Source organism: Giraffa tippelskirchi, chromosome 12 (assembly GCF_054371585.1).
Source record: "Giraffa tippelskirchi isolate mGirTip1 chromosome 12, T2T-mGirTip1v1.2.pri, whole genome shotgun sequence".
Classification (NCBI taxonomy): domain Eukaryota; kingdom Metazoa; phylum Chordata; class Mammalia; order Artiodactyla; family Giraffidae; genus Giraffa; species Giraffa tippelskirchi.
This window is the reverse complement of record NC_137286.1, coordinates 83331084-83355864: the sequence shown is the minus strand read 5'-3', so window position 1 is coordinate 83355864 and position 24781 is coordinate 83331084. Positions and strand designations below refer to the sequence as shown.

At 47.6% G+C, this 24781-nt stretch overlaps 1 protein-coding gene across 1 annotated transcript; it reads right to left on the bottom strand.

Annotated features, from left to right (window-relative positions):
• Positions 1-5066: 5066 nt before the first annotated feature.
• Positions 5067-19987, bottom strand: RGCC (regulator of cell cycle). The gene is made up of 5 exons (XM_081549917.1): positions 19747-19987; positions 19043-19228; positions 9748-9855; positions 7163-7225; positions 5067-5440 (listed from the first exon to the last, which is right to left on the bottom strand). Exons 1-5 carry the CDS (start codon positions 19793-19795, stop codon positions 5433-5435), a joined length of 414 nt encoding a protein of 137 aa, XP_081406043.1. The 5' UTR covers positions 19796-19987; the 3' UTR covers positions 5067-5432.
• Positions 19988-24781: the final 4794 nt, after the last annotated feature.

The following is a 24781-nucleotide window of genomic DNA, read 5'->3' as shown; positions in this document are numbered from 1 at the left end:
CAATGAGGTAGAGCCTCAAATCCCGAAGAAGCGAGTAATAAGAAGGTATAGTGACAATGAATAACCACTGGTGTGTGTCCCAGTGGGAGCTGGGGATGCGGGAGAAGATTTATCCAAAACAGACAAAGATTCCCAAGTATGAAACAGAAACAGTTCCAAGTAATGGGAAAATTATGTTTAAAAAAAAAAAACAAGGGCTCATCCGATGAAAAAGGAAAATATTCCCACAGCTTACATAATACTTAGTGGTGAAAGATTGATAACTTCTCTAAGATCGGAAACAAAACTAGGATGTACCCTCTCACCACTTCTTTTCAATATTGTACTGAAAGTTCTAGCCAGGGCAGTTATGCAACAGAAAGAATTGAAAAGGCATTCAGATTGGAAAGGAAGAAGCAAAACTATTTCCATTTGCAAATGCTATGATTTTGTATATAGAACTCCCCGCACACATACACACACAAAACCTTATTGGGACTAATAAATAAGTATAGAAAGCAAAATCGATAGACAAAAATCAAGGGTATTTTTATACCCTAGCAAGGAACAAGCTGAAAATAACATTAAGAAAACAATTCTACTTACAAGAGCATCAAAAGGAATGCTTAGAAATAAATTTGACAGGGACTCCCTGGTGGGCCAGTGGCTAAGACTCCTCACTCCCAAAGCAAGTGGCCCAGGTTCGATCCCTGGTCGGGGAACTAGATCCCACATGTCACAACTGAAAAAAGGATCTCACATGCCCCAAGGAAGATCCCATATGCTGATACTAAGACCTGGGACAGTCAAGTAAATAAATAAGGTGTTTAAAAAAGAAAGAAATTTGATAAAAGAAGTGCAAGAGTCACACAATGAAAACCACAAAACATAGTTAAAGAAATTAAGAGACATAAATAAACTGAAGGACATTTCATGTTCGTGAATTGGAAGGAAGACTTGGTGTTGCTAAGATGGCAACACTTCCCAAACTGACACACAGATTTGATACAATCTCTATGAACAACTCAACTGCCTTTGTGACAGAAGTTGACAAACTCAACCTAAAATCTATCTGAAAATGCACGGAACTCAGAATAGCCAATATAATCATGCAGAGAACAAAGATGAAGGACTTACACTTTCTGATTTAAAAACTTACTACAAAGCTATAGTTATCAAGACTGTGTGGTACAGAAAATAAAGATAGACATAGAAATCCCTGGAACAGAATTGAGAGTCCAGAAACAAACCCATACACATAGGATCAACCGATTTTTAACAAGAGTATCAACACAATTGATACCAACACAATTGGAGAAGGCAATGGCACCCCACTCCAGTACTCTTGCCTGGAAAATCCCATGGACAGAAGAGCCTGGTAGGCTGCAGTCCATGGGGTCGCGAAGAGTCAGACACGACTGAGCGACTTCACTTTCACTTTTCACTTTCATGCATTGGAGAAGGAAATGGCAACCCACTCCAGTGTTCTTGCCTGGAGAATCCCAGGGAAGGCGGAGCCTGGTGGGCTGCTGTCTATGGGGTCGCACAGAGTCGGACACGACTGAAGCGACGCAGAAGCAGCAGCAGCAGCAGCATCAACACAATTCAAGGGGGAAAACATAGTCTTTTCAATAAATAATGATATGACAACTGGACGTCTACATGCAAAAGAATGGAGCTGGATACCTCCCTCACATCACATACAAAATCAAACCACAGCTGACCAAATACCTAAATGTAAGATGTGTATAAGCTTATGGAACTCTTAAAAGAAAATATGTGAATAATTCCTTGTCATCTTTAATTAGGCAATGGTTAGATATGACACCAAAAGTGGACTTTTGACAAGTGACAAAAGAAAAAACAGATAAAATGGACTTCATCAAAATTTAGTGCTTCAGGAAACTCGACCGAATGCTCTGTGATGACCTAAATCGGAAGGAAATCCAAAAAAGAGGGGATAGATATATGTATACAAATGGCTGGTTCACTTTGTTGTACAGCAGAAGCTAACACAACATTGTAAAGCAACTGTACTCCAATAGAAATTAAAATAAACAAACAAAAGCAGTGGAATAAAATTAGTGCTTCAAAGGACACTAATAAAAAAGTGAAAAGACAACCTGCAAAATAGAAGAAGTTATTTTCAAATCATATGTCTGATAAAGGACTTGTATACAGAATACATAGAAAACTCCTACAGCTCAACAACAATCAAGAATACTGTTGAGAGTCCCTTGGATTTCAAGGAGATCAAACCAGTCAATCCTAAGAGAAATCAGTCCTGAATATTCATTGGAAGGACTGATGTTGAAGCTGAAGTTCCAATACTTTGGTCACCTGATGGGAACAGCCAACTCATTAGAAAAGACCCTGATGCTGGGAAAGATTGAAGGGAGGAGGAGAAGGGGGGTGACAGAGGATGAGATGGTTGTATGGCATCACCGACTCAGTGGACATGAATTTGAGCAGGCTCCAGGAGATGGTGATGGACAGGGAAGCCTGGCGTGCTGCAGTCCATGGGGTTGCAAAGAGTCGGACACAACTGAGCAACTGAACAACAACAACATTTAGAAATGGGCAAAGGCTGTAAATAGACATTCCTCCAAAGAAGATATACAAATGGCCAATAAAAACATAAATAGGTGTTCAAGATCGTTAGTCATCAGGGAAATGCAAATGAAAACTGCAAAAAGGTATCACTTTACACCCACTCGGCTGGCTATATTCAAAAAGAAGAACAACAAGGGTGGCCAAGGGTGTAGAGAAGTTGGAGCCCTCATACGTTGCTGGTGGGAATGTAAAATGGTGCAGCAGCTGTAAAAAAGTCGTAATTCCTCAAAAAGTTAAGCATAGGGTTATCTTACGGCCTAGCAATTCTGATCCTAGTTACATGCCCCAAATAAATTAAAATGTATATCCACACAAAAGTTTATACATGAATATTCATAAGAGCAATATTCATTAGCCAAAAAGTAGAAATAACCCAAATGTCCCTCAACTAATAAATGGATAAACAAATGTGGTATGTCCATACAGTGGACAATTAATCAGTCATAAAAAGGAATAAAGTACTAATTCGCATGCAACATGAATGAACCTTGAAAACAGTTTGCAAAGGAAAGAATCCAGAAACAAAAGACCATATGTTGTATGATCCCATTTATATGAAATATCCAGAATAGACAGATCCATAGAGACAGAGAATTAGACAGGGATGGCTGCACAACTCTGGGAACACAGGCACTGCTGCTAAGTCACTTCAGTCGTATCCGACTCTGTGCGACCCCATAGACGGCAGCCCACCAGGCTCTGCCGTCCCTGGGATTCTCCAGGCAAGAATACTGGAGTGGGTTGCCATTTCCTTCTCCAGTGCATGAAAGGGAAAAGTGAAAGTGAAGTCGCTCAGTCGTGTCCGACTCTCAGCGACCCCACGGACTGTGGCCTACCAGGCTCCTCCATCCATGGGATTTTCCAGGCAAGAGTACTGGAGTGGGGTGCCATTGCCTTCTCCGACACAGGCACTAAAAACCACTGAAGTGGGATTTCTCCGGTGGTCCAGTGGTTAGGACTCTGCCATTTCACTGCTGAGGGTATAGGTTCAATTCCTGGTCTGGAAACTAAGATCCTGCAAGCCAGAAAGCATGGCTAAAAAATTTAAAACTACTGAATTGTACACTTTAAAAGGATGAATGTTCAGGTATGTCAATTATATCTCAATAAAGAAATGAAGAACCTGGATGGGCGGGGAGTTTGGGGGAGAAGGGACACATGTATATGTACGACTGAGTTCCTTTGCCGTCCACCCGAAACTGTCACAACACTGTTAATCAGCTATACTCCAGTATAAAATAAAATTTTCTAAAAAATTAAAAATTAGAAAAAAAAAGAATTAAAGAAAATATTTGGGTTCAACCCAAAAGGTTTCCCAGAAATTTGGGGAAAAGAAAAAGTTTTAAAGAAAAGGCAATTTAGTTTGCCAATGCCCTAAAAAACAGATCAAATTAGTAGTTATCTTTTGAAAATATCAATAAAGTCATAAGGCCTTATCGAAAATTATGTAAAATTAGAAGTACTTATGTTTTGGATTTGTGTTCTATAGGAACATAAGGATTGGAGTTTTTACATAACTTGATTCTGAGTGTCAAAGTAATGCCTGGTTATTTCAGATGTTTTAAGGGTAGAAAAGCATAGACAAGAAAACTATGGACTTGCCTGTTTTCATGCTTTGCCCCATCCTGCATAAAAGGCAGGTAGGGGGTGGGAGGTGGGGCTACTGGCTTCTACAAACAAGCCTACCCCATGGGAGACCTTGCATCTGGATCCCCCGGCTCCCCTGGGACCTCTCCAGCTCCCAGCTCCTGGACATTCGCACGCGGGCCAACACATCAAATCTGCCTCAGCACACAGGTCTTGTGAGAGCACCACCATCTGAAAGTCCTCCAGCTGCTCCAATCCGCCCTGGATTCCTAGTGCACCTAGTATTTCCCTTAATGGGAGGAAAGCACCCATGGCAACCAAAAAGGTGCTAAGAAATGAGGAGAAGAGAAACCCAAATTTCATCAAAACCACAATCCTCCAAGGATGGAGGGAGGAGATAGGGAGTTTGGGCTGGACATATACGCACAGCTGTATTTAAAACAGAGGACCACCAAGGTCCTCCTGTGTAGCACAGGGAGCTCTGTTCAATGTTATGTGGTGGCTTGGATGGCAGGGGAGTTTGAAGGAGAATGGATACGTGTTTATGTATGGCTGAGTCTCTTGGCTGCTCACGGAAACTCTCACAACGTTGTTTGTTAATTGGCTATACCCCAGTACAAAATAAAAAGCTTAAAAAAAAAACAACCCACAATGCTCAAATTAAAATTTCCCATCAACCATATGCCAGAGTTTCCCTTTAGAGCGCCGAATGAGCTTCAAAGTAGCACTTTCTCTCATTAATCATCCTCCTGCCTAGTGCCACGTGGCAGCGCCCAGAGTCCCTGTTAGAAGTCAGGGGGTACGTTATTTCCACTTGAATACTACCTGGATGGAAACATATTGAAGGACAACAAGAGGAAAAAAAGGAAGGCTTCCAAAAGACAGACTCCAGTTCAAACTTTATTTGCATACAAAAATATATTATAATGGGGAAAGCATATTACTGTTTCCAACTATATATAATTAATTACAAATATTTTCATAAAAGCATTTTAAATTACAGAGAAGCTATGTTTTAAGAGGAAATACAACATTAGCGTGAGTCATCTGCTCTAATACACTGCAAGCAGGTAAACAAAGTCAGTCTCTAACCTGCCCAGAGATGAGCCCAAAGGTATTTTTAGGACAAGCCTGGTGGTGGGTGAGCAACATCTCTGCACCCTCCAGCAGCATATTCTGTAGCTGATTTCATCAGGTCCTGCGAGCTTTCCGAAACTTCTCCCTTAGGATGAAAGGACCCAGAACTTCTTATTTCACATACCTGTCAATAGGAGACAGAGAAGGTGATCCACTCGCGAAAGTTGACAATTCCTCTGCTTAACCATGGGCTTCCTAGGTGGTGCTAGTGGTAAAGAACCCACCTGCCAATGCAGGAGACTAAGAGATACAGGTTCGATTCCCGAGTCGGGAAGATCCCCTAGAAGAGGGCATGGCAACCCATGCCAGTATTCTTGCCTGGAGAATCCCATGGACAGAGGAGCCTGGCGGGCTACTGTCCGTAAGATCAAAAAGAGTCAGACACAGCTGAAGCACTTAGCACACATGCTTAGCCAGAGCACACCTCTCAGACAGGCATCCAAGCACCAAACTTAACGGCAGGCTTCCCATGTAATGTACGTCTGAAGGACTGGTATGACTGGGCAGCCTGCTGCAATTTTCATGAAGTCAACTAGCACGTTCCACGGGTCTAACACAAATTATGTTGTAATTACAATCATCTCTGTCAAAACAGACCTTGGTCTTCTGATGGGGGGCGGCAAGGCACATAAGAAAACAGGTGATAAAATCTTCTAGTAAACAGAAACTGCAGAACTTTCCACCTAATATTTAGGTAGGTCTGTCTGAAACCTTGTTTAAGAACAGAATTCTTTTTAAGTAATCAGCTTTGGATCTATTTTTTCAGATCCTATCCAGCTATTTAGCATATAGCACAGCATAAAATATGGAAAACTGACTCTTTCATTGTAAAATGAAAGGGGCTAGGATGAAATTCTCCAGAGCTGCTCTGTGACTGAATAAGGCCTCCCAAGGGTAAGTTTTGGAAACTGTCATCCAGGAAACTCCAGCTGACTCTTCTGGGATTTGTGATCCTGTTCTTTGGAAATAAAATGTGTGGATTGATTCTCAGGGTCCTTTCTTCCAGGCACCCCCATGACAATTATGATCTGATACCTTCAGTTCTCAAAAATTTTGGTCACAGAGAATGGGGTGCCATTAGTGTAACTGCCAAATGGGAAACGGTGTACCACGTACCTAATCCAGGTCTTTCAGTAATCGGTGTGGGTCTTTGGTTATGAGGTCTCCCCAAGGCAATTCTCTCTTTGGGAACCCAATCCTCTAGAAGTCAGATCAACCCGCTGGATCTAACTTGTGAAGTTTTCTCTGGCCCTGACACTGAACCCTCTGGTTTGTCAGCATAATGTTGTTCAGTTGCTAGGTTGTATCTGACTCTTTGCAACCCCATGGATTATAGCCCACCAGGCTTCTTTTCCTCCACTCTCTCCCTTAGTTTGGTCAAATTAATGTCCATTGAGTCAGTAATGCTATCTAACTATCTCACCCCCTTCTCCTTTTGCCTTCAATCTTTTCCAGCATCAGGGGCTTTTCCAATGAGTCAGCTCTATTAGTCAGTATGGTAATCGGTGGTCAATAAGCTGATTTCTTTTCTGAAAAGCCCGGCAGGCCACCACGCTGGGAAGGCTCCAATCTCACTGTAACTACTAGTTTACTCTCCACTTCTCAAACAAAATGCCATTGTTTGCTGGGGGCCCGTTCTCACTGGTTGAAAAGGCAGTCAACTGCAATGCCAGCTTATCCTCAGGATTTCTTTTCTGAGCCACTAGGGTCCTGTTTCTGAACCTAAAAACACCTTATGCTGTAACTTCCTGCCGCAGGCAAGCTGGTCAACATTACTGCACTTTACCAGAGGTGCTGGTTGGTTTTGTCTGATTTTTTTTTTTTAAACTACCAGGCATGTACTCACTTGCTAAGGTTCTGTCGAGATCAGCAATAAAGTCTTCTAGCTCTTTCGTATCCCCAAGTTTGGCTGAAAAACAAGAGTTCAGGTTCAGTTTCTGTATTCAAGACAGCTGATGAATCCGACTTTTCCAGAATTATATGACCCCCGTCTCTCTGTCTCCCGAGATTTTATTAAATAATGTCTTGTACCAACCCAAAGTGCTTGCTCCAATGTCCACTTACAGGCAGCTCAGAAGCTTTTTCTGAAGACTAGCCTAAATGTTTCTTTCTGGGTTTTGTAGTTCATCATCCCCCATCCCCCACCCATATTCCAGCAGCCTGGAAGAAGTATCTCTCTTCACTATTTTAAAAGCTGGGAGGTGGAGGCTTCCCTGAGGTCCAGTGGTTAAGAATCCGCCTCCCAATGCAGGGTACGAGAGGATCCCTGGTCCACAAAGATCCCAGGTGCCGTGGAGCGCCCATGCGGCACGGCCACTGGGCCTGGGCTCTGGAGCCCATGAGCCAGAACTACTGAGGCCTGCGTCCCTAGAGCCCTTGCTCCTCAACAGGAGAAGCCCCTACAACGAGAAGCCCTGCACCAGGACTGCACCCCTCTGCTCACCACACTGAGAGAAAGCCTGTGCGGAGCAACGGAGACCCAGCACAGCCAGAAATAAATACAATTAAGAAACAAAGTTGAAAGGCAGAGTGAGACAGGGGCAGGGAAGGAAGATTAAAAGTTTTAACTCTCCGATTGTGTAGGATTTGAGTTACCAGCCAAAATATTCGGGAAGCAGGGCGGTGTGTGGAATGCACACGCAGAGTCCCTAATTCCTGCTCAACTTCTCTGACGCGGTCTTGTTCACATTGTCATTCCAGGGCAATACTTCAGCCCACGTGGTGCCCCCAGGGTGGAATTAACTAACCGCTACTGTCCCTTGTCAAAAGGGTACAGGGAAGGCGACAGGAGGCTCCGGGGCCTGGGCGGCCTCGTGCCACGCAGGTGCCAACACAGGGCAACACGGCCCCAGTGTGATTTTGTTCCATCTGCATCCTAAGACTTGTGCTTCTTTCTGCCTGTCTCATTTCTCTAGAGTTCATCACCCATGCCTTCTCTGAATGCATGTCTTTATTAAGTAGCCCCCTCAAGGAGTGCATGCTCCTGCTCAGTCATCTCCGATTCTCTGCGATCCCATGGACTGAGCCCACCAGACTCCTACATTCAAAGGACTTCCCGGGCAAGAATACTGGAGTGGGTTGCCATTTCCTTCCCCAGGCGATTTTCCTGACCCAGGGATTGATCCCACATCTCTTGTGTCTCCTGCTTTGGCAGGCAGATTCTTTACCACTGCACCACCTGGGAAGCTGGCTACAAATAACTCACTGTTTTTAGCTTTTAAAGTCAATTTGCCACTAGGGCTTTTCTCCCCCTCTTTAATTTCTACCTCTAGAGGATCAGGTAGCAAATCTGGGCATGTTTTAAGCCACTTTCTAGACTGTTCTGTCTCTCTCAATTCAACAGATCCATTACAGACGGAGAGCTGGACAATGGCATAATTCCCAGGGGCTGCTAGCATCGCTATGTGGGGAGAACTTTAAAATGTCTCTTTCGAAAAATGGCAAAATTCTGCCTTCCTGCCTGAGTGAGAAAATGATGAAATCTTCATATTTCTTTTTAACTCTGTTCCATTTTTATTGCATTCTGCAACTATTTTCAGTGAGTGTAACGCTTCTTACGGGGAAAAAAACTCCTTTTGTTTTCAAAGGGCACTTGCCCAATAGAACATTCAGCTCTCCAGCTAGAGACAATTTACTAGCTCCAAAATATAAGAAACTGCTCATGCATCTTTAAAAACTTTTTTGTCTATTAATATCACAGTAGAGGGAGGCTGAAGCTGCTATTTTGAATTATGTTAGATCATCACTTGTTTCATAATGATGACCCCATTTAATTGCTAAACTGGTCATCTGAGAGCATTCTTTAAAGAGTTAATGCAATTAAAAAAAAAAAAGAACCCAACTTTCTGCAAATCCTAACTGCTGAGTTTTACATTCTAGAACCAGCCAGTCTAGGAGAGCACTGTCATTTAGCACTGAATTGATAACAACACACAAGAGAAAACAAAGTCTAGAGTCTACACATTTTCTTTCTCCCTGTGTATTTGGTTTCCTGAAATAAAAAAGTGAAAGTGTTAGTCGCTCAGTCGTGTCCGACTCTTTGCGACCCCATGGACTGTAGCTCGCCAGGCTCCCCTGTCCATGGGGTTCTCCAGGCAAGAATACTGGAGTGGGTAGCCATTCCCTTGTCCAGAGGATCTTCCTGACCCAGGGACTGAAATGGGATCTTCCCACATATCAGATGGATTCTGTAGCATCTGAGCCACCCGTCCCCTGCCACCCACCAGTTATCCAGTTTCACTTTCATGCTGATCAAAATCCTGAGAAATAACAAAATCTACTCCACATTGTACTTTACAAAGATACTAGTCTTCTCTATTTGTTTTGCACATTTGGAAAAGATTGGTTAGGGGTAAGGCAGAAGAGAGAAGAGGCTGAGGAGGAGAGGAAATAAGGAAGCAAAAAAACTCACATTCCAACTAGTGGACTTACCTTTCCGAGCAGGGACAGAAGGGCAGAGCAGAGCTGGCGCGCTGTCTGTTGGAGAATTCAGTTTTTCATCACTGAAGCTGAAGCTGTTCCTATAAAGCGATTCAGCACCTTTCAGGAAAGAAAACATAACTCATTAGAAATGGTTTTCAGTCTTCTGGTCTATTGATAACCAACAGTTTATCTCCAAAGGGAACAAAGCTATTAAAAAAAAAAGAAACAATTTATTTCCAGATTTTATATTTGTTGTTGTTGTTGTTTAGTTGCTAAGTCATGTCCAACTCTTTGCGACCCCATGGACTGCAGCACACCAAGCTTTCCTGTCTCTCACTGTCTCCCGAAGTTTGCCCAAGTTCATGCCCATTTTATATTTATGCTCCCAAATTTGAGGCAGGAGAGTGTGCCTGTGTATGTGTGAGTGTGTCAGGCACACCAAAGGCCCTTGCTTCCCCCAAAAAAGAAGGGTCAACAGGACCATCATGACCAGCCTCCTTTGCAACACACAGGCACCTACTGCCCAGATGTCTGACAGCTAAGCCAATGCTTGGCCAATGGAGGCCAGGGGTGTGGCTTGGGATTTGAGACGTAAGGAACCATCTTTCCTGAAAAATGTCCCTTCTGCCCTCTGAACCCCCTAAAATACAAAGTTTAGGTTGGATCCCACTACTTAATCCTCCCTGTCTGCTCAAGAGAGTGTCTTTGTCATGGTTTTTCCTGAGCTCCTGTATCCTGGGGATCAGCTAGAGGGTCACTGAGAGAGATTTCTTCTCCTGGAGCTTGTGGATTACAAACACGTTGGGTGATTGGGTGGTTCCATCGTCCTGCTGCTGAAGACAAGAGCGAGGCAAGGTCCCAGAAGCAAGGCTGAGCTGAGCGTCTAGGAAATCATCTCAGCTACCAAGTGTTCAGGAGCCCTGGAACAAGACAACGTCTCTGGGCCCTTGCTTGTGTGTGTGTGTGCTTGATCACTCAGTCACGTCCGACTCTTTGCAACCCCACGGGTTGTAGCCCGCCAGGCTCCTCTGTCCATGGGATTCTTCAGGCAAGAATACTGGAGTGGGTTGCCATTTCCTTTTCAGGGGTGGGGGTGATGGGGGTGGGTTTGCTTACAGAAGGGACTTTAAGGATGACTCAGTCCACCTTCCCATTTTACAGATGGGCCTTTGCTTACCCATCTGTAAAATGGGAAGGTGAACTGAATGATCCTTAAAGCCCCTTCCAGCTCTGAAGTTCTGAGATCCTATTTCTGAGTCCTGACAAGGGAGAGGAAACCAACCCCAACCAGAGCTGCTGGCTGAGCTGTACCGACCCAAAGACTCAGAGGCAGAGCCGGCGGTGGAAGCAGGATGTGGCCTCTGAGGTCACAGAGGAACAGCCTTCCTGGTTAAAACAAAACACAAAGCCTGGCACGGGCGTAGCACAGATGAGCTCTGGGAAGGCTGCTCAGGTGCAAGAGGGCAGCTGAACTACAATGGCCCGGCCAGGCTCCCTGCCCTCCTTGGGACGCACTTGGTTTCATCCAATCACCTCCAGCTCAGGAGGAGGCAAAACCATCGTTCTTTGGTCCTCTTAACTCAAAAGGAACAGGACTCAGTGACAAAAGAGACACCCAGAATAAAAGAGGGCTTTCAGAAACAAAGGGTTCTGGCCCCAAGAGAATTCCTCTTCATCCCTAAAGACCACACCTCACGGGTCCCCCACAGCCCTGAGGAGGAGGCCCCAGCGCCGTCTTGTCTTCCTGGACGACACACCCATCACACTCAGGTTTCCAAACACACACAACCCTCACGGTTGATTCTTCCTTCTTAGGTCCAGCCCGGGCCACCTAAAAGGACCACAGTCCCTTTTCAGTGCTTTGATGATGAACACCTACTGAGATCTGAAACTCTGAATCTCAGGCTTACATTCCCCCAAAAATACTTTTCCCAGAATAGTGGTCTTTTGAGAAGAACTGTGTGGTCCCCGGACCCTGAGATACACAGAGCCCCTCAGAGAGCCAGAGATGTCCTGTGATGAGCAAGCCAGCATAGCCCCATTTCCCTGCTTCACTTGCCCACGGGACACGGTGTTGGTGGCACCTCTGTTCTTGTCTCCCGGCACACTCGTAGTTGGTGAACTCAAAGTGGAAAGCCCCCACGCTCGCTTGTCAGCTGAGCCCCACTCTGGAGCGACGCGGGTTTTCTCAAGGGAAGGCCTTTTCCCCCTACACACAGGAGAGCGGTCGTGCTCACTGCAGACCCACCACGTCATGTTACTGCCTGTCACCTCGTAAGAGGCAGGGGAATCACCACAAATAGAACCCAAGAGGCTTGTGGGGAAAAGGCGAAGTGAGCCGGAGGGGCAGGAAAACCACAGAGAGCCCAGGCGAGGCAGGCCTCGAGCCCACACTTGGGAGCCAGAAAGAAGGCGCGCAAGCCTCTGCAACAGTACCTCAGCTCCAAAGGACCCCGTGAGCATCGCCCCATTCCCGGGCCCAGAGTGTCAGCCTGGGTCCCGCGGGCGGCACCCCTGGCCTCCACCTCTGGGGAGCAGTCGGCCCCGCCACCGTCACCATCCTGCCTCCCCGCCCCGTCCTGCACCCCGTCCTGCACCAGGGCCCTGGCCCTGGCTTTGGACCTCACCTCTGTTCTGCCCCTACTCCCCAGAAATTTTACATCGACGTATACTTATCCCTTGGGGGTGGGGAAACACACACACACACACCACACAATATGTTTGCCTCACACACAAGTAGACCAAGTGCTTTTGAATTTGGGAGAAAGTGATGAACTGGACATGGAGACGGTCCCTGCAAAATGGTAGGAAAGAGGAATCCGGTGAGGATTCATGACTCCTCGGGGAACTCGGTTGCTTTTGGGACTCTGCAGAGTCACACTGTACCAGGACATCACCACGGCTTACCGCGCTCACCCTTTAGATCCTGGGGCTTAAATTCCTTTTTGATCTAAGTATTTTCCTCAACCTCAGAAAATATATAGACAAGCTGACTGTTCCTTGACTGGCAAAATCAGCTGCAAACCACTGAGCCAACTTTTCAAATAATCAGGAGTTGCTTCTTACTGATAATGAGCTCAGGCTACTCTCACAATGAGACAGGGGGGAAAAAAATCCTAGTTACAATATTTATTTACAGTACGTATAGATATAAACACACACACGGAGGCTGGTCAGCACAGCATGTGCCCACCTCTGCTCTCCTCTCACACCCTCCAGACTCAAACACCCACACACACTCCCCCCAACACACGTTATCTCACACACCAGCTCACGGCTACACCTGGACACCGCTCCCTTTCCGTGAGTTTCAGGCCAGCCCTGACTCCAGGCTCCAAAATATTCAACCATTAAGGGGAAACAGATTGCCAGCATCCTTGGGGCAAACTTCTCCACAGTTCAGTTCCACTCTGTGGTCACGATCTCTACACACGGTTCATGAAAATAATAACTACAACAATCTTAAGAGCCCCCAAACTCCTTGGGGTCCAGCAGAAGCTGTCCCCGTAGAGCTGTGTGGCACCAAGGCCATGTGACCCTGTGCGAGTCACTTCGTCTCGGAGCTGCAGTTTCTTCTCTTAACAAAGGGGGATAAGAAACCCAGGCGCTCCGTGTGCTGCCTATGGTTTTCAGGCTTTATTTTTTCAGCAAACTGGAGGAAGACATGCTCAGAAGAAAGGTCACCATAGGGAATAATAAGACTCAAGATTCTGGAGCCAAGCTTCTTCCTCTTCTTTAGAGAGTAGCATAATTCTTAAGAAAAAAATTTATCTTCAGAGGCGCCCTAGAACAAACCTCCCAAGAACAAACCCACCAACACAGAAGTAATCCATCCTCTCTTAACCCCTTATCCCATAAAATTTCATTCCACAGTGAATAAGATTGCATGCTAGGTGTAAATTAAAAGGGAAGCAAAGCCTGCCTTCCTGTTCTTTTCACTCCCCTAGAACTCGATTTCTTGCAAAATAACAGCCAGTTAGTCTGACAAGTGCCAGCAATGTGTCGCTGGCTGATAGCACAGTAATTTATTATTGCCCCACCCAGTATCAGTCGCTGCCATTAATAAGGGCTCAAGGGACACAGAGCAGTGATGATCTGGGGACCCCTGGCAGGTGGCAAGACTAGATATTGCAGGGCCTTACAACATCTACCACCATCAGCTCTGCAGTCCCATCAGAAATGTCCTTGGCAAGTCAACTTGGCACGCTGAAGCCAGGAACCTCAAATTCAGGGAGCAAGTTTGCTTAGACATCATCAAAAGAAATGTGAGCACATTAAATATTCGAACATCTTAACCATAGGAGCGCCCACAAAGCTTGGAAAACTTGGCTACAAAAACAAAGACTTGTTTAAAAGGTAGACGTGTTTTTTTCATTTGGGGGCGGGGAGAAAGGTAATTTGGGGGTTGGCACCAGCGTGTGTTACTCCAGAGAGAAGGAAAACCACAGACAGTAACTGTGGCCCGGAGCTCCTGTAAATATAGAACAATCCCACATGTTTCAGGCAAGCAAACCATAGTAATTAACTGAGAAAAAGAAAGCCATGGACCTGTTTCCCTTTCGCCACAGGGAATGGTATGTGCAGGGTGGGGGAGGGGGTCAACTCTCCCACTCAAAATCTAAATTCCAACAGCTGCACCGATAGAATAAAAAACCGTTTCTCAGCTTCATCACTATTGTTCCAGCTTCCCTTCTGGAACTGCTCGGTCCCTCGATATGCCTCCAGGTGTCCACCAGGGACGGGGCTTCCCTGGTGGCTCAGCGGTAAAGATTGTGCTTGCAGCGCAGAAGCCACAGGAGACCCAGGTTCGATCCCTGGGTTGGGCAGATCCCCTGGAGGAGGGCATGGCGACTCACCCCAGTATTCTTGCCTGGAGAATCCTATGGACAGAGGAGCCTGGCAAGCCACAGTCCATAAGGTCACAAAGAGTCAGACAGGACTGAAGCAACTTAGCTCACACATGCATTCACGTCCACCAGTGACGCGTGTTGCCTGCCTGGAATTCCTAGCACACACCAGGACACCCTGAGGGCCCCTAACCCCTCATTCCCTCTCGGCTTGAACAAGTTCAAGTTCTGGCCTCCGTGGCTCTTACGTCAGATCAGCTAATAGGCTACCTGTCGCACGTGCCTCCCAGGTCCTCTCTCCCAGAGCCAAGCCAGAACAGTCGAGGCAAAGAAATACAGATGATCTAGGTCTTGCCCAAGCTGAAGAAGCCAATTCCTCATTCCCTCCAATGGCCCAACAGAATCATAAAAGCCCCAGCATGCAGAGTAGACCTTGGACCTTTTCTGTTAAGAAGCAAAAAACTTCCCCCCTCAAAGGAAAAAGGAACCTCCAATCCATCAAAGATATAAGGTCACATCACCTTTCAAAGTGTCAGTTAATATTAGAAACTTCCTGTAAAATCAATCAGTGGAATCATAAACTAACACCTTGGTTAAAATTTAGTATATGATGAGTTAAAACGTTATTGAACACATTTGAGAAGTCACGATATACACTTACAGCGCTGAAAATACTGAAAGAACAACAGGGTTTTCAAGCTAAGTTCAAACCAAAGATGTTCACAATGCCTGCAGCATCTCTGAGGATCAGGCTTGAACCTCACCGCCCCGGCTCCTAACCAAGCTGCCCTTCTGTTGCTAAAGTTGAAACTGCTCTCATGAAAGTGCCTGGTGTTATCTGTTGGAACCGAAATCTAGAAGAAAAGAAGAATTCTCATCAACCCCCATTTGCATACCACCCCTAACGTGAAGTTGTCTTGCCACTGTGATTTTGGTCCTCTTCAAGTCTTAGGAGGATTCCCTGTAAGTAGAAACAGGAAGACATATTTCCTTATTAAATATCTTCTCTTCTCTCCAATGGAAGTAACTTGCTTCTCTGGTTAAAAGAAGGAATGTCTAGTTTTTCTCCTTTAGATGCTAGCAACCTATTTTTTTTTTAATTGAAGTGTGGTTGATTTACAATATTGTATTAGTTTCAAGTGTACAGCAAAATGATTCAGATACACAGTTATTCTTTTTTTATTCTGTTCCATTATAGGTTATTACAAGATATGGAATATAGTTCCCTGTGCTACACAATAAATCCTGCTGTTTCTCCATTTCATATACGGTAGTATGTATCTGTTAATCCCATACTCCTAATTTATCCTTCTCCCTGCTTCCCTCGCCCTCAGTAACTGTAAGTTTGTTTCCTATGTCCGTAAGAGTCTGTTTCTGTTTTGTAATTAAGTTCATTGGTGCTATATTTTTAGATCCCCCATGTAAGTGACATCATATAACATTTGTCTTTCCCTCCAAGTTTTTTAAGAGAAAAAGAAAGGTTCTTCAAAAAAGCAGGAATGCAGTGGGTAGATCTTTAGAGTGATGGAGTTGTAAAACGCAGAGTGAAAAACCAAAGTCCCAAAGGTTCAGTGCTTCGTGGGAGCTTCATACATAACAAGTTCATACAAGATGTTGGCCCAAATGTAGCTGGCCTATGTGACACACCACGGCATGTGCATTTTATTGTTCTCTTAAAAACATCAAACAGGGCAAATATTTTCTTTCTAATCCTGAGCTTATGGATGTTTCTAGTGAATGAAAGTCACTCGGTCGTGTCCGACTCTTTGCGACCCATGGACTATACAGTCCATGGAATTCTCCAGGCCAGAATACTGGAGTGGGTAGCCTTTCCCTTCTCCAGGGGATCTTCCCAACCCAGGGATCGAACAGAGGTCTCCCACATTGCAGGCGGATTCTTTACCAGCTGAGCCACAAGGGAAGCCCAAGAATACTGGAGTGGGTAGCTAACAGCATCATTAAATAGAATCCTTTCCATTTCATAGCTAGAGAAACTGAGGCCCATTCCTCACGCAGGGCTCCAACAGAGCTCAGCCTGGGCTCCACGGATCTGGCGAGGGGACCACAGCCTTGAAGAGACACCTTCAAACGTGACCACGATTGACAAACACAGGCACGTGATCCCTGTCCAAGTCTATCCAGGAGGACCTGATTTCCATACCAGCCAACCATCCATGGTGACAGGGCAAAGCCCTAGAGACAGTCCAAGTGGTTCCACTATTTAATCAGAAAAAAAGGAGACAGCAGTGCCAGCACTGTTGGACTGTGGAAGGGAACATAGGCGATAGCACAGTTAAGGCAGCGCAAGGAGCTTGCTCATGGCGAGAACTAATAGATAATAACAGTAATCACCGAAAGGCTTGGCAAAAGAGAGCTCCTCTTATTTTCATCATCCTTGGGTGTCTCCTTTTGGCCGGGGAGATCTGACATTTCAGTAGGATCCATCTCTCTCAAATACTCTCTTCCACAGAAAAGCATTGAACAGATAAATGAGTATAACAAATGTCTGTGATCCATTCTGGGCGGCAATTAAAGACATGTAATATGCATCCTTAAGAAATGACTATTTAGATACACACCGCTTCTGCCAAGACTATTTCTAACCAGCCTCGTGAGGGCCAAACTACACATTTATAGGAAAGACTAATGTCATCCAAGCCTTCTTCATACCCTCCCATTTACTTCTCTAACCACCAAACCAAGGGTTAGTTTAACAGTTAACAACAAAGGCAGAAAACAAAGTCCACACACCCTAAGAAAAACTACAGACCATTCCAAACAATCTCCCCCGAAGCTGTTAAGAATGTGTTTCGACTGCTTTTTCTTTGAGGCCCCCCAGAAAACAGATCCCAGATCTGAAACCCTACCCAGAGGAAGTTGCAATCACCCATGAATGAGTGAGCTCAGGCCCTATTCTAGCCAAGTGCAGCTGTGGTTTAGAATGGAGCTGTTCTTTGCAAGAGAGCAGCCCTGAACGCACTGTGCCAGCTTTCTTTCCCACGGGGGAGAGAATTTGTACTTGATGAATGTGCCCCAGTAGGAGGAGACACATTTAAGTTTGGCTACATACATTGAGACAAATTTCAAAATTTTTTCGACTTCCCTTTGAAATTGAAAATAAGCGGTCTGGTCATTAGCAACAAAGTCCAAACATACAGAATGGAAAATTAACAGCAGATGATTCCATTCCCTTTCACCTCAAAAGCTGCAATTAGATCTAACCCTTGGGCAGGGCTGCCAAGGCAAGTCAAGCTGGAACTCTTAAGTTTCTGACTCCAAGCCTGAACTGGATGGCCAGTGCCCTTTATTCCTTTTCAGGAGGACAGCTCATGTGTAAGTCCAAGACTGTATCTTTGCCCTGTAACAAGGAGAAGCTTCAGATCGCAAAAGAAGGGAATCACAAGGAAAGCTCATTGTTTTAACTTCCAGCGTCAAGGGCAGCAGAGGGAGTGACATTCAGGCTGGTAACCCATCTAGGAAATGAAGCCTTAAGAATTATCCAGAAGTGTTCAAGATGCACTTTGAAAAATAGTAAGTCATCCGGGTTGGGAAAAACGACAGTCACATAAGATTGAAAAGTCACCCAATTTGCTGTTGGACACCTGAACAGGTATCCATAATCCTTACAGGACGTTTGAGGTCCTGGAAAAAGTGGCCGCTCTTTTAAACAAGGTGATTTAGGACAGCCAGATCCTGGGGGTGGTCTCCACCATGAGAAAGTCAGCAGGAAGCAGCTCTGCGTCCATCTGCACCCTATCGCCCGCCCCCACACCCCCACCCCGCCCCCACACACCCCTCCTCCGCCCCCTCCCCTCTTCCTCCCCAACCCCAGCCCCAGACTGAGTACCGGGGTGGGCCCGGAGTCTGAGCCAGCAGTCACGTCATGGACCTGCCCGAAGGATGAGGGACACTCTCTAAAGACTTGGACTTAGCAGTGGTAGGGTTCTTTCAAAACTGCGGACAGTGTAACAAGTCCGGGGGGGCTCAGGGCCAGGAGAAAGTGCAAGAAGTGTTTCAAAAATCCCAACAACGGGAACTTAAGAAACCTTTCCTGGTTTCACAAATACATCCATCCTGCGCCCTCCCGGGGGCCCTGGACCCCACGCCTGTGGCGCTTTCTCCACACCCTCTGAAGATGCTGCTGAAAGCGGCAAGGAGAGGGGTAGAGGGCGCCCTGGGGAGGCCCTCCTGGGTCCTGACACCTGCCGGCGGGCGGCGTGGAGCCCAGCCTGCCTTCCGGAGACCGCCCTCCGGGGTCTGGTCCCTGCCGGCCTTGCGGCCCCGGAGACTCCCAGAGTCCTAGAGACGGCGCTGGACTTCGGGCCTCGCTCGGCCAGGCCCCCAGCCCGCGGTTTTCCCGATGAGCACGCCGAGCCCCGAGCTCAGGGCGCTCCCCCGCGGGCCGGGTGCCCGGAGTGCCCAGGACGCGACAAATTCCGCGGTGGCGCCACACTCACTCTCGGAGTCGCTGAAGCCGCTGCTGTCGCTGACGCTGGCGCTACTGCGCCGCTTCATGCGCTCCAGGTGCTCCTCGTAATGGAAGTGGCGCTCGTGGAAGGGCGACGCGAAGTCGGCCAGCACCGCATCAAACTCGCACAGCGCGTCCGTCAGGTCTCCCGCGTCCGCAGAGTCCAAGGCCGGGGCTGCGCAGGGGCGGAGGGCGCGGGTGAGGGCGGGGGCCGAGCCAGCGTCCCATCCCGCGTCCCGCCGAGGCCCCCGGGGTACCCTAGGGTCGCCAGCCAACGTGGACTGCGCCCCGTCCGGGGGGGGGTGGGCAGCCCCACGATCGCCGCCGGCCGCCGGCTGTTGTTCAAGACTCTCCACCGCCCCCTGAAGTGCGCGCTAGCATCGCGCCCATTTTAGAGATAAAGAAACTGAGCCTCCACCCGGGGGAGTTGCCAGTCAAAGGTTACGCCGCTAAGCCGCATGACCGAACTCTTTCCCACCCGCTGGCGGGTGCAGGACCGGTCCCCGCGCTCGCGGCCCCGGGGGGGGCGGGAGGACTGAGTCAGGATGCGCCCGTGACGTGTTCCCCAGCCCGGCGGGGGCAGAGGGGAGGCAGGGGGAGGGATGGAGAGAGACTACGCGGGACCCTGCTTCTTTCGCCCCCAGCCCCCTGCAAGGCTTGGGTTTAAGGAGACCCAACCTCCTCGCCACTCACCTGCGGCCGCGGCGGCCGCGGGGCTGCCCTGCGCGGCGGGCGGCTTCATGGGGGGCTCCGCCGGCGCGCGTTGTCGGGAGGCCGGGATCCTGCGAGGTCTGGGTGCGGGGATCGTGCAGACGTTCGTCCCGCTCTGTCCGTTCCCTCTCCGGGCAGCGTCCCGCTCGGTCCGCCCTCTCGCCCGGCTGCACTCCAGCCGCGCTGCTGCCGGCACAGCGAGCCCGCCCGCCTTTCCCTGGTTGCCGCGGCCCGCGCGCCCCGAGGTCTTATAGCCGCGGGCGGGGGCGGGCCGGGGCGGGGCCGCGGGAGCCGGGCCGCCGGGTCTGTCCCCGCCGCCGCGCCTCGGACGCCCCCGTCCCCGCCCCGGGCACCGGGCACCGCCCTCGCCACGCGCGCGCCGGGGAACCGCGGTGACGCCCTGTCGCCCGAGCCCGGGTTACAGCCCCAAATATTTACCCGCCGCTTCCCCCGCGCGCCCTGACGACGGGCCCCCACGGACGTGGCTTTGGCGACACCACCAGAATCCCAAAGAGTTTGCGGCTGTGCCTCCCTGCCGTTGCCCTTAAGCTCCTCCAGCCTCAGTTTCCTCATCTGTGAAAGGGAAATGCCTAGCCCTCTGGCTTTGTGGCGAAGACTAAAGCAGCCAGGAGCCATGCGAGACCCAGACCCACGTGGGAGCCGCAGGCGTCCCTCCCGCGCGTCCCTCCGCATTGCTCCCAAGGCCCGTGAGGACTTCGGATGGACGGAGTGCAGAGGGCAAGGGGGACCTGACTCTGTGCGACCCCATAGACAGCAGCCCATCAGGCTCCGCCTTCCCTGGGATTCTCCAGGCAAGAACACTGGAGTGGGTTGCCATTTCCTTCTCCAATGCATGAAAGTGAAAATTGAAAGTGAAGTCGCTCAGTCATGTCTGACTCTTCGCGACCCCATGGACTGCAGCCTACCAGGCTCCTCCATCCATGGGATTTTCCAGGCAAGAGTACTGGAGTGGGTTGCCATTGCCTTCTCCGCTTTATCGCTGAGCCACCAGGAAAGCCCATAGGTAACTGAAATAGAAGAGAATAAAAGGAACAAGTCAGTACCCCAGTTGCTCCGGACACCTATCAGGCGCTTAAGAGCCATCCTCACTTAGAGTCCTATAGGATGGTGCTGCCAGGGTCTCTGCCCACAAACCAGCCTCAGAGGGAAGGGAGGTGTCTTACTGCAGTTGTCAAAGGCCTCCTTGGGCAGGTCTTGGCATGCACCCTTTTCAGGCCCCAGCAGCCCTGAGAGGTAGAATTACTGCTTCTGTTTTACCCGTGAGGAAACTGAGGCACAGGGAGCTTAAGTAGCATGCTAGTCACCTAGTGATGGAAAGGCAGGTCCTTCTGGCTTCAGAGCTGGTTGGGGCTTCCAGTGAAGTAGAGAATGGAGCAAACAGGAGGAAGAGGTTCCAATTAAGGGTGCAGTTACCCCAGGTTCTTGATGCAACAAGGCAAAGTGTACACATCTTTTCTCTCCCTTTTGCCACTTTCATTACTTTTTTAAAGTCTCTTTCCCTCTCTCATGCTCTTCGACTTGCTGTGGTACCCACAGGGGCATGCCCTGGGATAAAGGAGCTGAGGCAAGAGGGCTGCCTTACAAGTGCAGCAGCTCGCTCTCTCTTGGGCCAGGCTGGGAGGCAGGGCAGTGGACATCCCAGCCCAGCTCTTACACGATGGCTCGGAGGTCGGGTCCTCTTAGTTGAAGAAACAGGCTAATCTTCAAAGAACCTTGTTATTCAGTCACTCAGTCGTGTCCACTCTTTAAGACCCCATGGACTGCAGCACACCAGGCTTCCCTGTCTATCACCACCTCCTGGAGTTTGCTCAAACTCATGTCCCTTGAGTCGGTGATGCCCTCCAACCATCTCATCGTTTGTTGTCCCCATCTCCTCCTGCCCTCAATCTTTCCCAGCATCAGGGTCTTTTCCAATGAGTCGGCTCTTCACATCAGGTGGCCAAAGTACTGGAGCTTCAGCATCAGTCCTTCCAATCAAGATTCAGGGTTGATTTCCTTTAGGATTGACTGGTTTGATTTCCTTGTGGTCCAAGAGCCTACAAAACACTTTTTAGTGGCTATGCCAATTTACGAAGAGAGTGACAGTGAGAATCGCCTTATCTCTACCAGGAGAAGCTGGTTGGTTGGTTGGTGTCTTCTGCAGCCCGCTGTAAGGGAGCTCCCTCGCCCAAGCACTGGGGAGATGGATGGACAGGGGCCTCAGCTCAAAGTATCACCTCCTCTAGGATGAGGTCACTTCCATTCTAGAGAACTACTGCTCCCTCTCTTTCCTAATTATAAATACAGTGGCATTCTGTGCACCCACCACTCAAAACGAATACATGTTAATGTTCTGTCATTTTTGCTTCAGATGTTTTGAGGTATAACTTACATACAATAAAGTGTGCAAATCTTGAGTGCACAGTTGGGTAAATTCCTGCCTATATATGGACTCAGTCAGTGCTTGGTCCCTCGGTCGTGTCTGACTCTTTGCGATCCCATGGACTGTAGTCTGCCAGGCTCCCCTTTCCATAGGATTTTCCAGGCATGAATGCTGGAATGGGTTGCCATTTCCTCCTCCAGGGGATCTTTCCGATCCAGGGATCAAACCTGTGTCTCCTGCATCTCCTGCATTGGCAGGTGGATTCTTTACCACTAGCGCCATCTGGCAAGCCCAAGAATACTGGAGTGGGTAGCCTAACCCTTCTCCAGGGAATCTTCCCAACTCAGGGATCAAACCTCGGTCTCCTGCATTGCAGGCAGATTCTTTACCATCTGAGCCACCAGGGAACCAATATATACACCTGTGTAATTACTATCTGGATCAAGATACGGTAGTTTGTCATCATCCCAGAAGGGTCTCTATGTCGTTTTCCAGTCAATAGCACCTCAAAAGTAACTCCTATTCAGAACAGTAACTCCTGTTCTGAATTCTGCCAGCAGGAATGACTTTTGCCAACTAAAGCAACTTAAAATCATACTGTATCTATTCTTTTATATCTGACTTATTTTGTTTAACATTATGACCGGGAGATGCATCCATGTTGTTGCAGTATGAATCCATCCTCCTGCTGGTGGAGATGTGAGTTGTTAGGGTGTTATTGTTGTTGCTATTGTAATGTAATGTAACAACAAGTATTCTTGCACCTGTCTACTGATACACAGAATCATTGTCTATATATATATATATATCTGGAAATGGAATAACCAAAATGGCTTGAGGATCTCTAGTCACTGGCTAGTATAAATAAGCTGCTATGTACAGCTTGCCCATTTCTTTTGCTGCCCATAAACTCTCAATTCTGTTGGGTTGATACCTAGGAGGGAATTTCAGAATCACATGATAGGTGTATGTTTCTCTTTTGAAGATACTGCCAAAGAGTTTTCTGAAGTAGTTGAATGAACTATCAGCAACGTAGAATTCCAGTTGTTCCATATTTGGGTCAATACATGATACTTGTTCATTTTAGCCATAGCGGTAACTGTACTAATATCTTACTGTGGGTTCTTTTTTCTTCTTCCTGTGACTTTAATTCATATTTCCCTAGTTCAGTTCAGTTCAGTCGCTTAGTCGTGTCCGACTTTTTGCAACCCCATGAACCGCAACACGACAGGCCTCCCCGTCCATCACCAACTCCCGGAGTCTACCCAAACCCATGTCCATCGAGTCAGTGATGCCATCCAACCATCTCATCCTCTGTCGTCCCCTTCTCCTCCTGCCCTCAATCTTTCCCAGCATCAGGGTCTCTTCGCATCAGCTGGCCAAAGTATTGGAGTTTCAGCTTCAGCATCAGTCCTTCCAATGAACACCCAGGACTGATTTTCTTTAGGATGGACTGGTTGGATTTTCTTGCAGTCCAAGGGACTCTCAAGAGTCTTCTCCAACACCACAGTTGAAAAACATCAATTTCCCTAGTAAGTAAGTGAATTGACCACCTTTTCATATGCTTCAAACGTTTCTTGGCAAGAGAAGTAGAACAATACAGAAACGGTTAAAAATTCCTTTTCTGTCCTTCCAAGTCCCATCCTCTCCCTCCCCAGAGATCAACATTACCATGAATTTGGGAAGTGCACTCTCAGTCCATGTTTGTGCAACTAAATCATATTTTCACTAAAAAAAAATAGTATTGCTTTGTGTGGTTTTTAAATTTACATAACTAATGCTGAACATGCTTCATTTTCATTCAACACTGTTTTTACATAAGTTGATACAACTGAGCAACTAAACTGAACTGAACTTACATAAGTTGATACACACATATCTAGTTTATTCATTAATTCTGCCAGATAGAATTCTATTGGATGACTACAGAACAGTATGTTTATCCACCCTCAAGCTGATGGACACTTGGGCTGCTTCCAGACTTTCTCTGTCACTAACAGTACTTAGCCAAGCTGCTCTTACCTGTCTCCTAGCGTACACATACGAGTCCACGTCTGCGTTCATTGTGAGTCCTTTCCTAGAACTATACAGAAGGCACAAGTTAAACCCTCTCTCCCTTGAGCCTTCTGGCCAGGGTTTCGTTCTCTATTCCAGGGCCCCCTGTGGTCCTCAGTCACCTGCCCTTAGTGATGAAGATGATAAGTAACCACATTGTTCAGGTGTGACCTTGTCTCTCACTGAGGAGGGCTGGGGAGTCTTGTCTTTCATGAGCCCTGAACCTAAATTAGCTATAAAATCTTTACCCTATGAGGGCTTCCCTGGTGACTCAGATGGTAAAGAATCCACCTTCAATGCAGGAGACCTGGGTTCGATCCCTGGGTTGGGAAGATCCCCTGGAGGAGGCCGTGGCAACTCACTCCAGTATTCTTGCCTGGAAAATCTCCATGTACAGAGAAGCCTGGTGGGCTACAGTCCACGGGGTTGCAAAGAGTTGGACACGACTGAGCAAATAAGCATGGCAACACACTCACTTTACACTACAGTTTACACAGAAGTCAAGTTCCAGAGGTCATTCGGTCACACAGGTCTGCTTTGAGAAAGACTTGAGGTAGCTTATAATTCTGAAACAGGAAA

Excerpts from the sequence above, each read along its gene's own strand:
- RGCC (XM_081549917.1), bottom strand. The coding sequence starts at position 19,795 with ATGAAGCCGCCCGCCGCGCAGGGCAGCCCCGCGGCCGCCGCGGCCGCA. Across the intron at positions 19,229-19,746 it reads CGCGGCCGCCGCGGCCGCAG|CCCCGGCCTTGGACTCTGCG; the intron begins GTGAGTGGCGAG and ends GCCCCTGCGCAG. Across the intron at positions 7,226-9,747 it reads TTCTGTCCCTGCTCGGAAAG|CCAAACTTGGGGATACGAAA; the intron begins GTAAGTCCACTA and ends CTTGTTTTTCAG.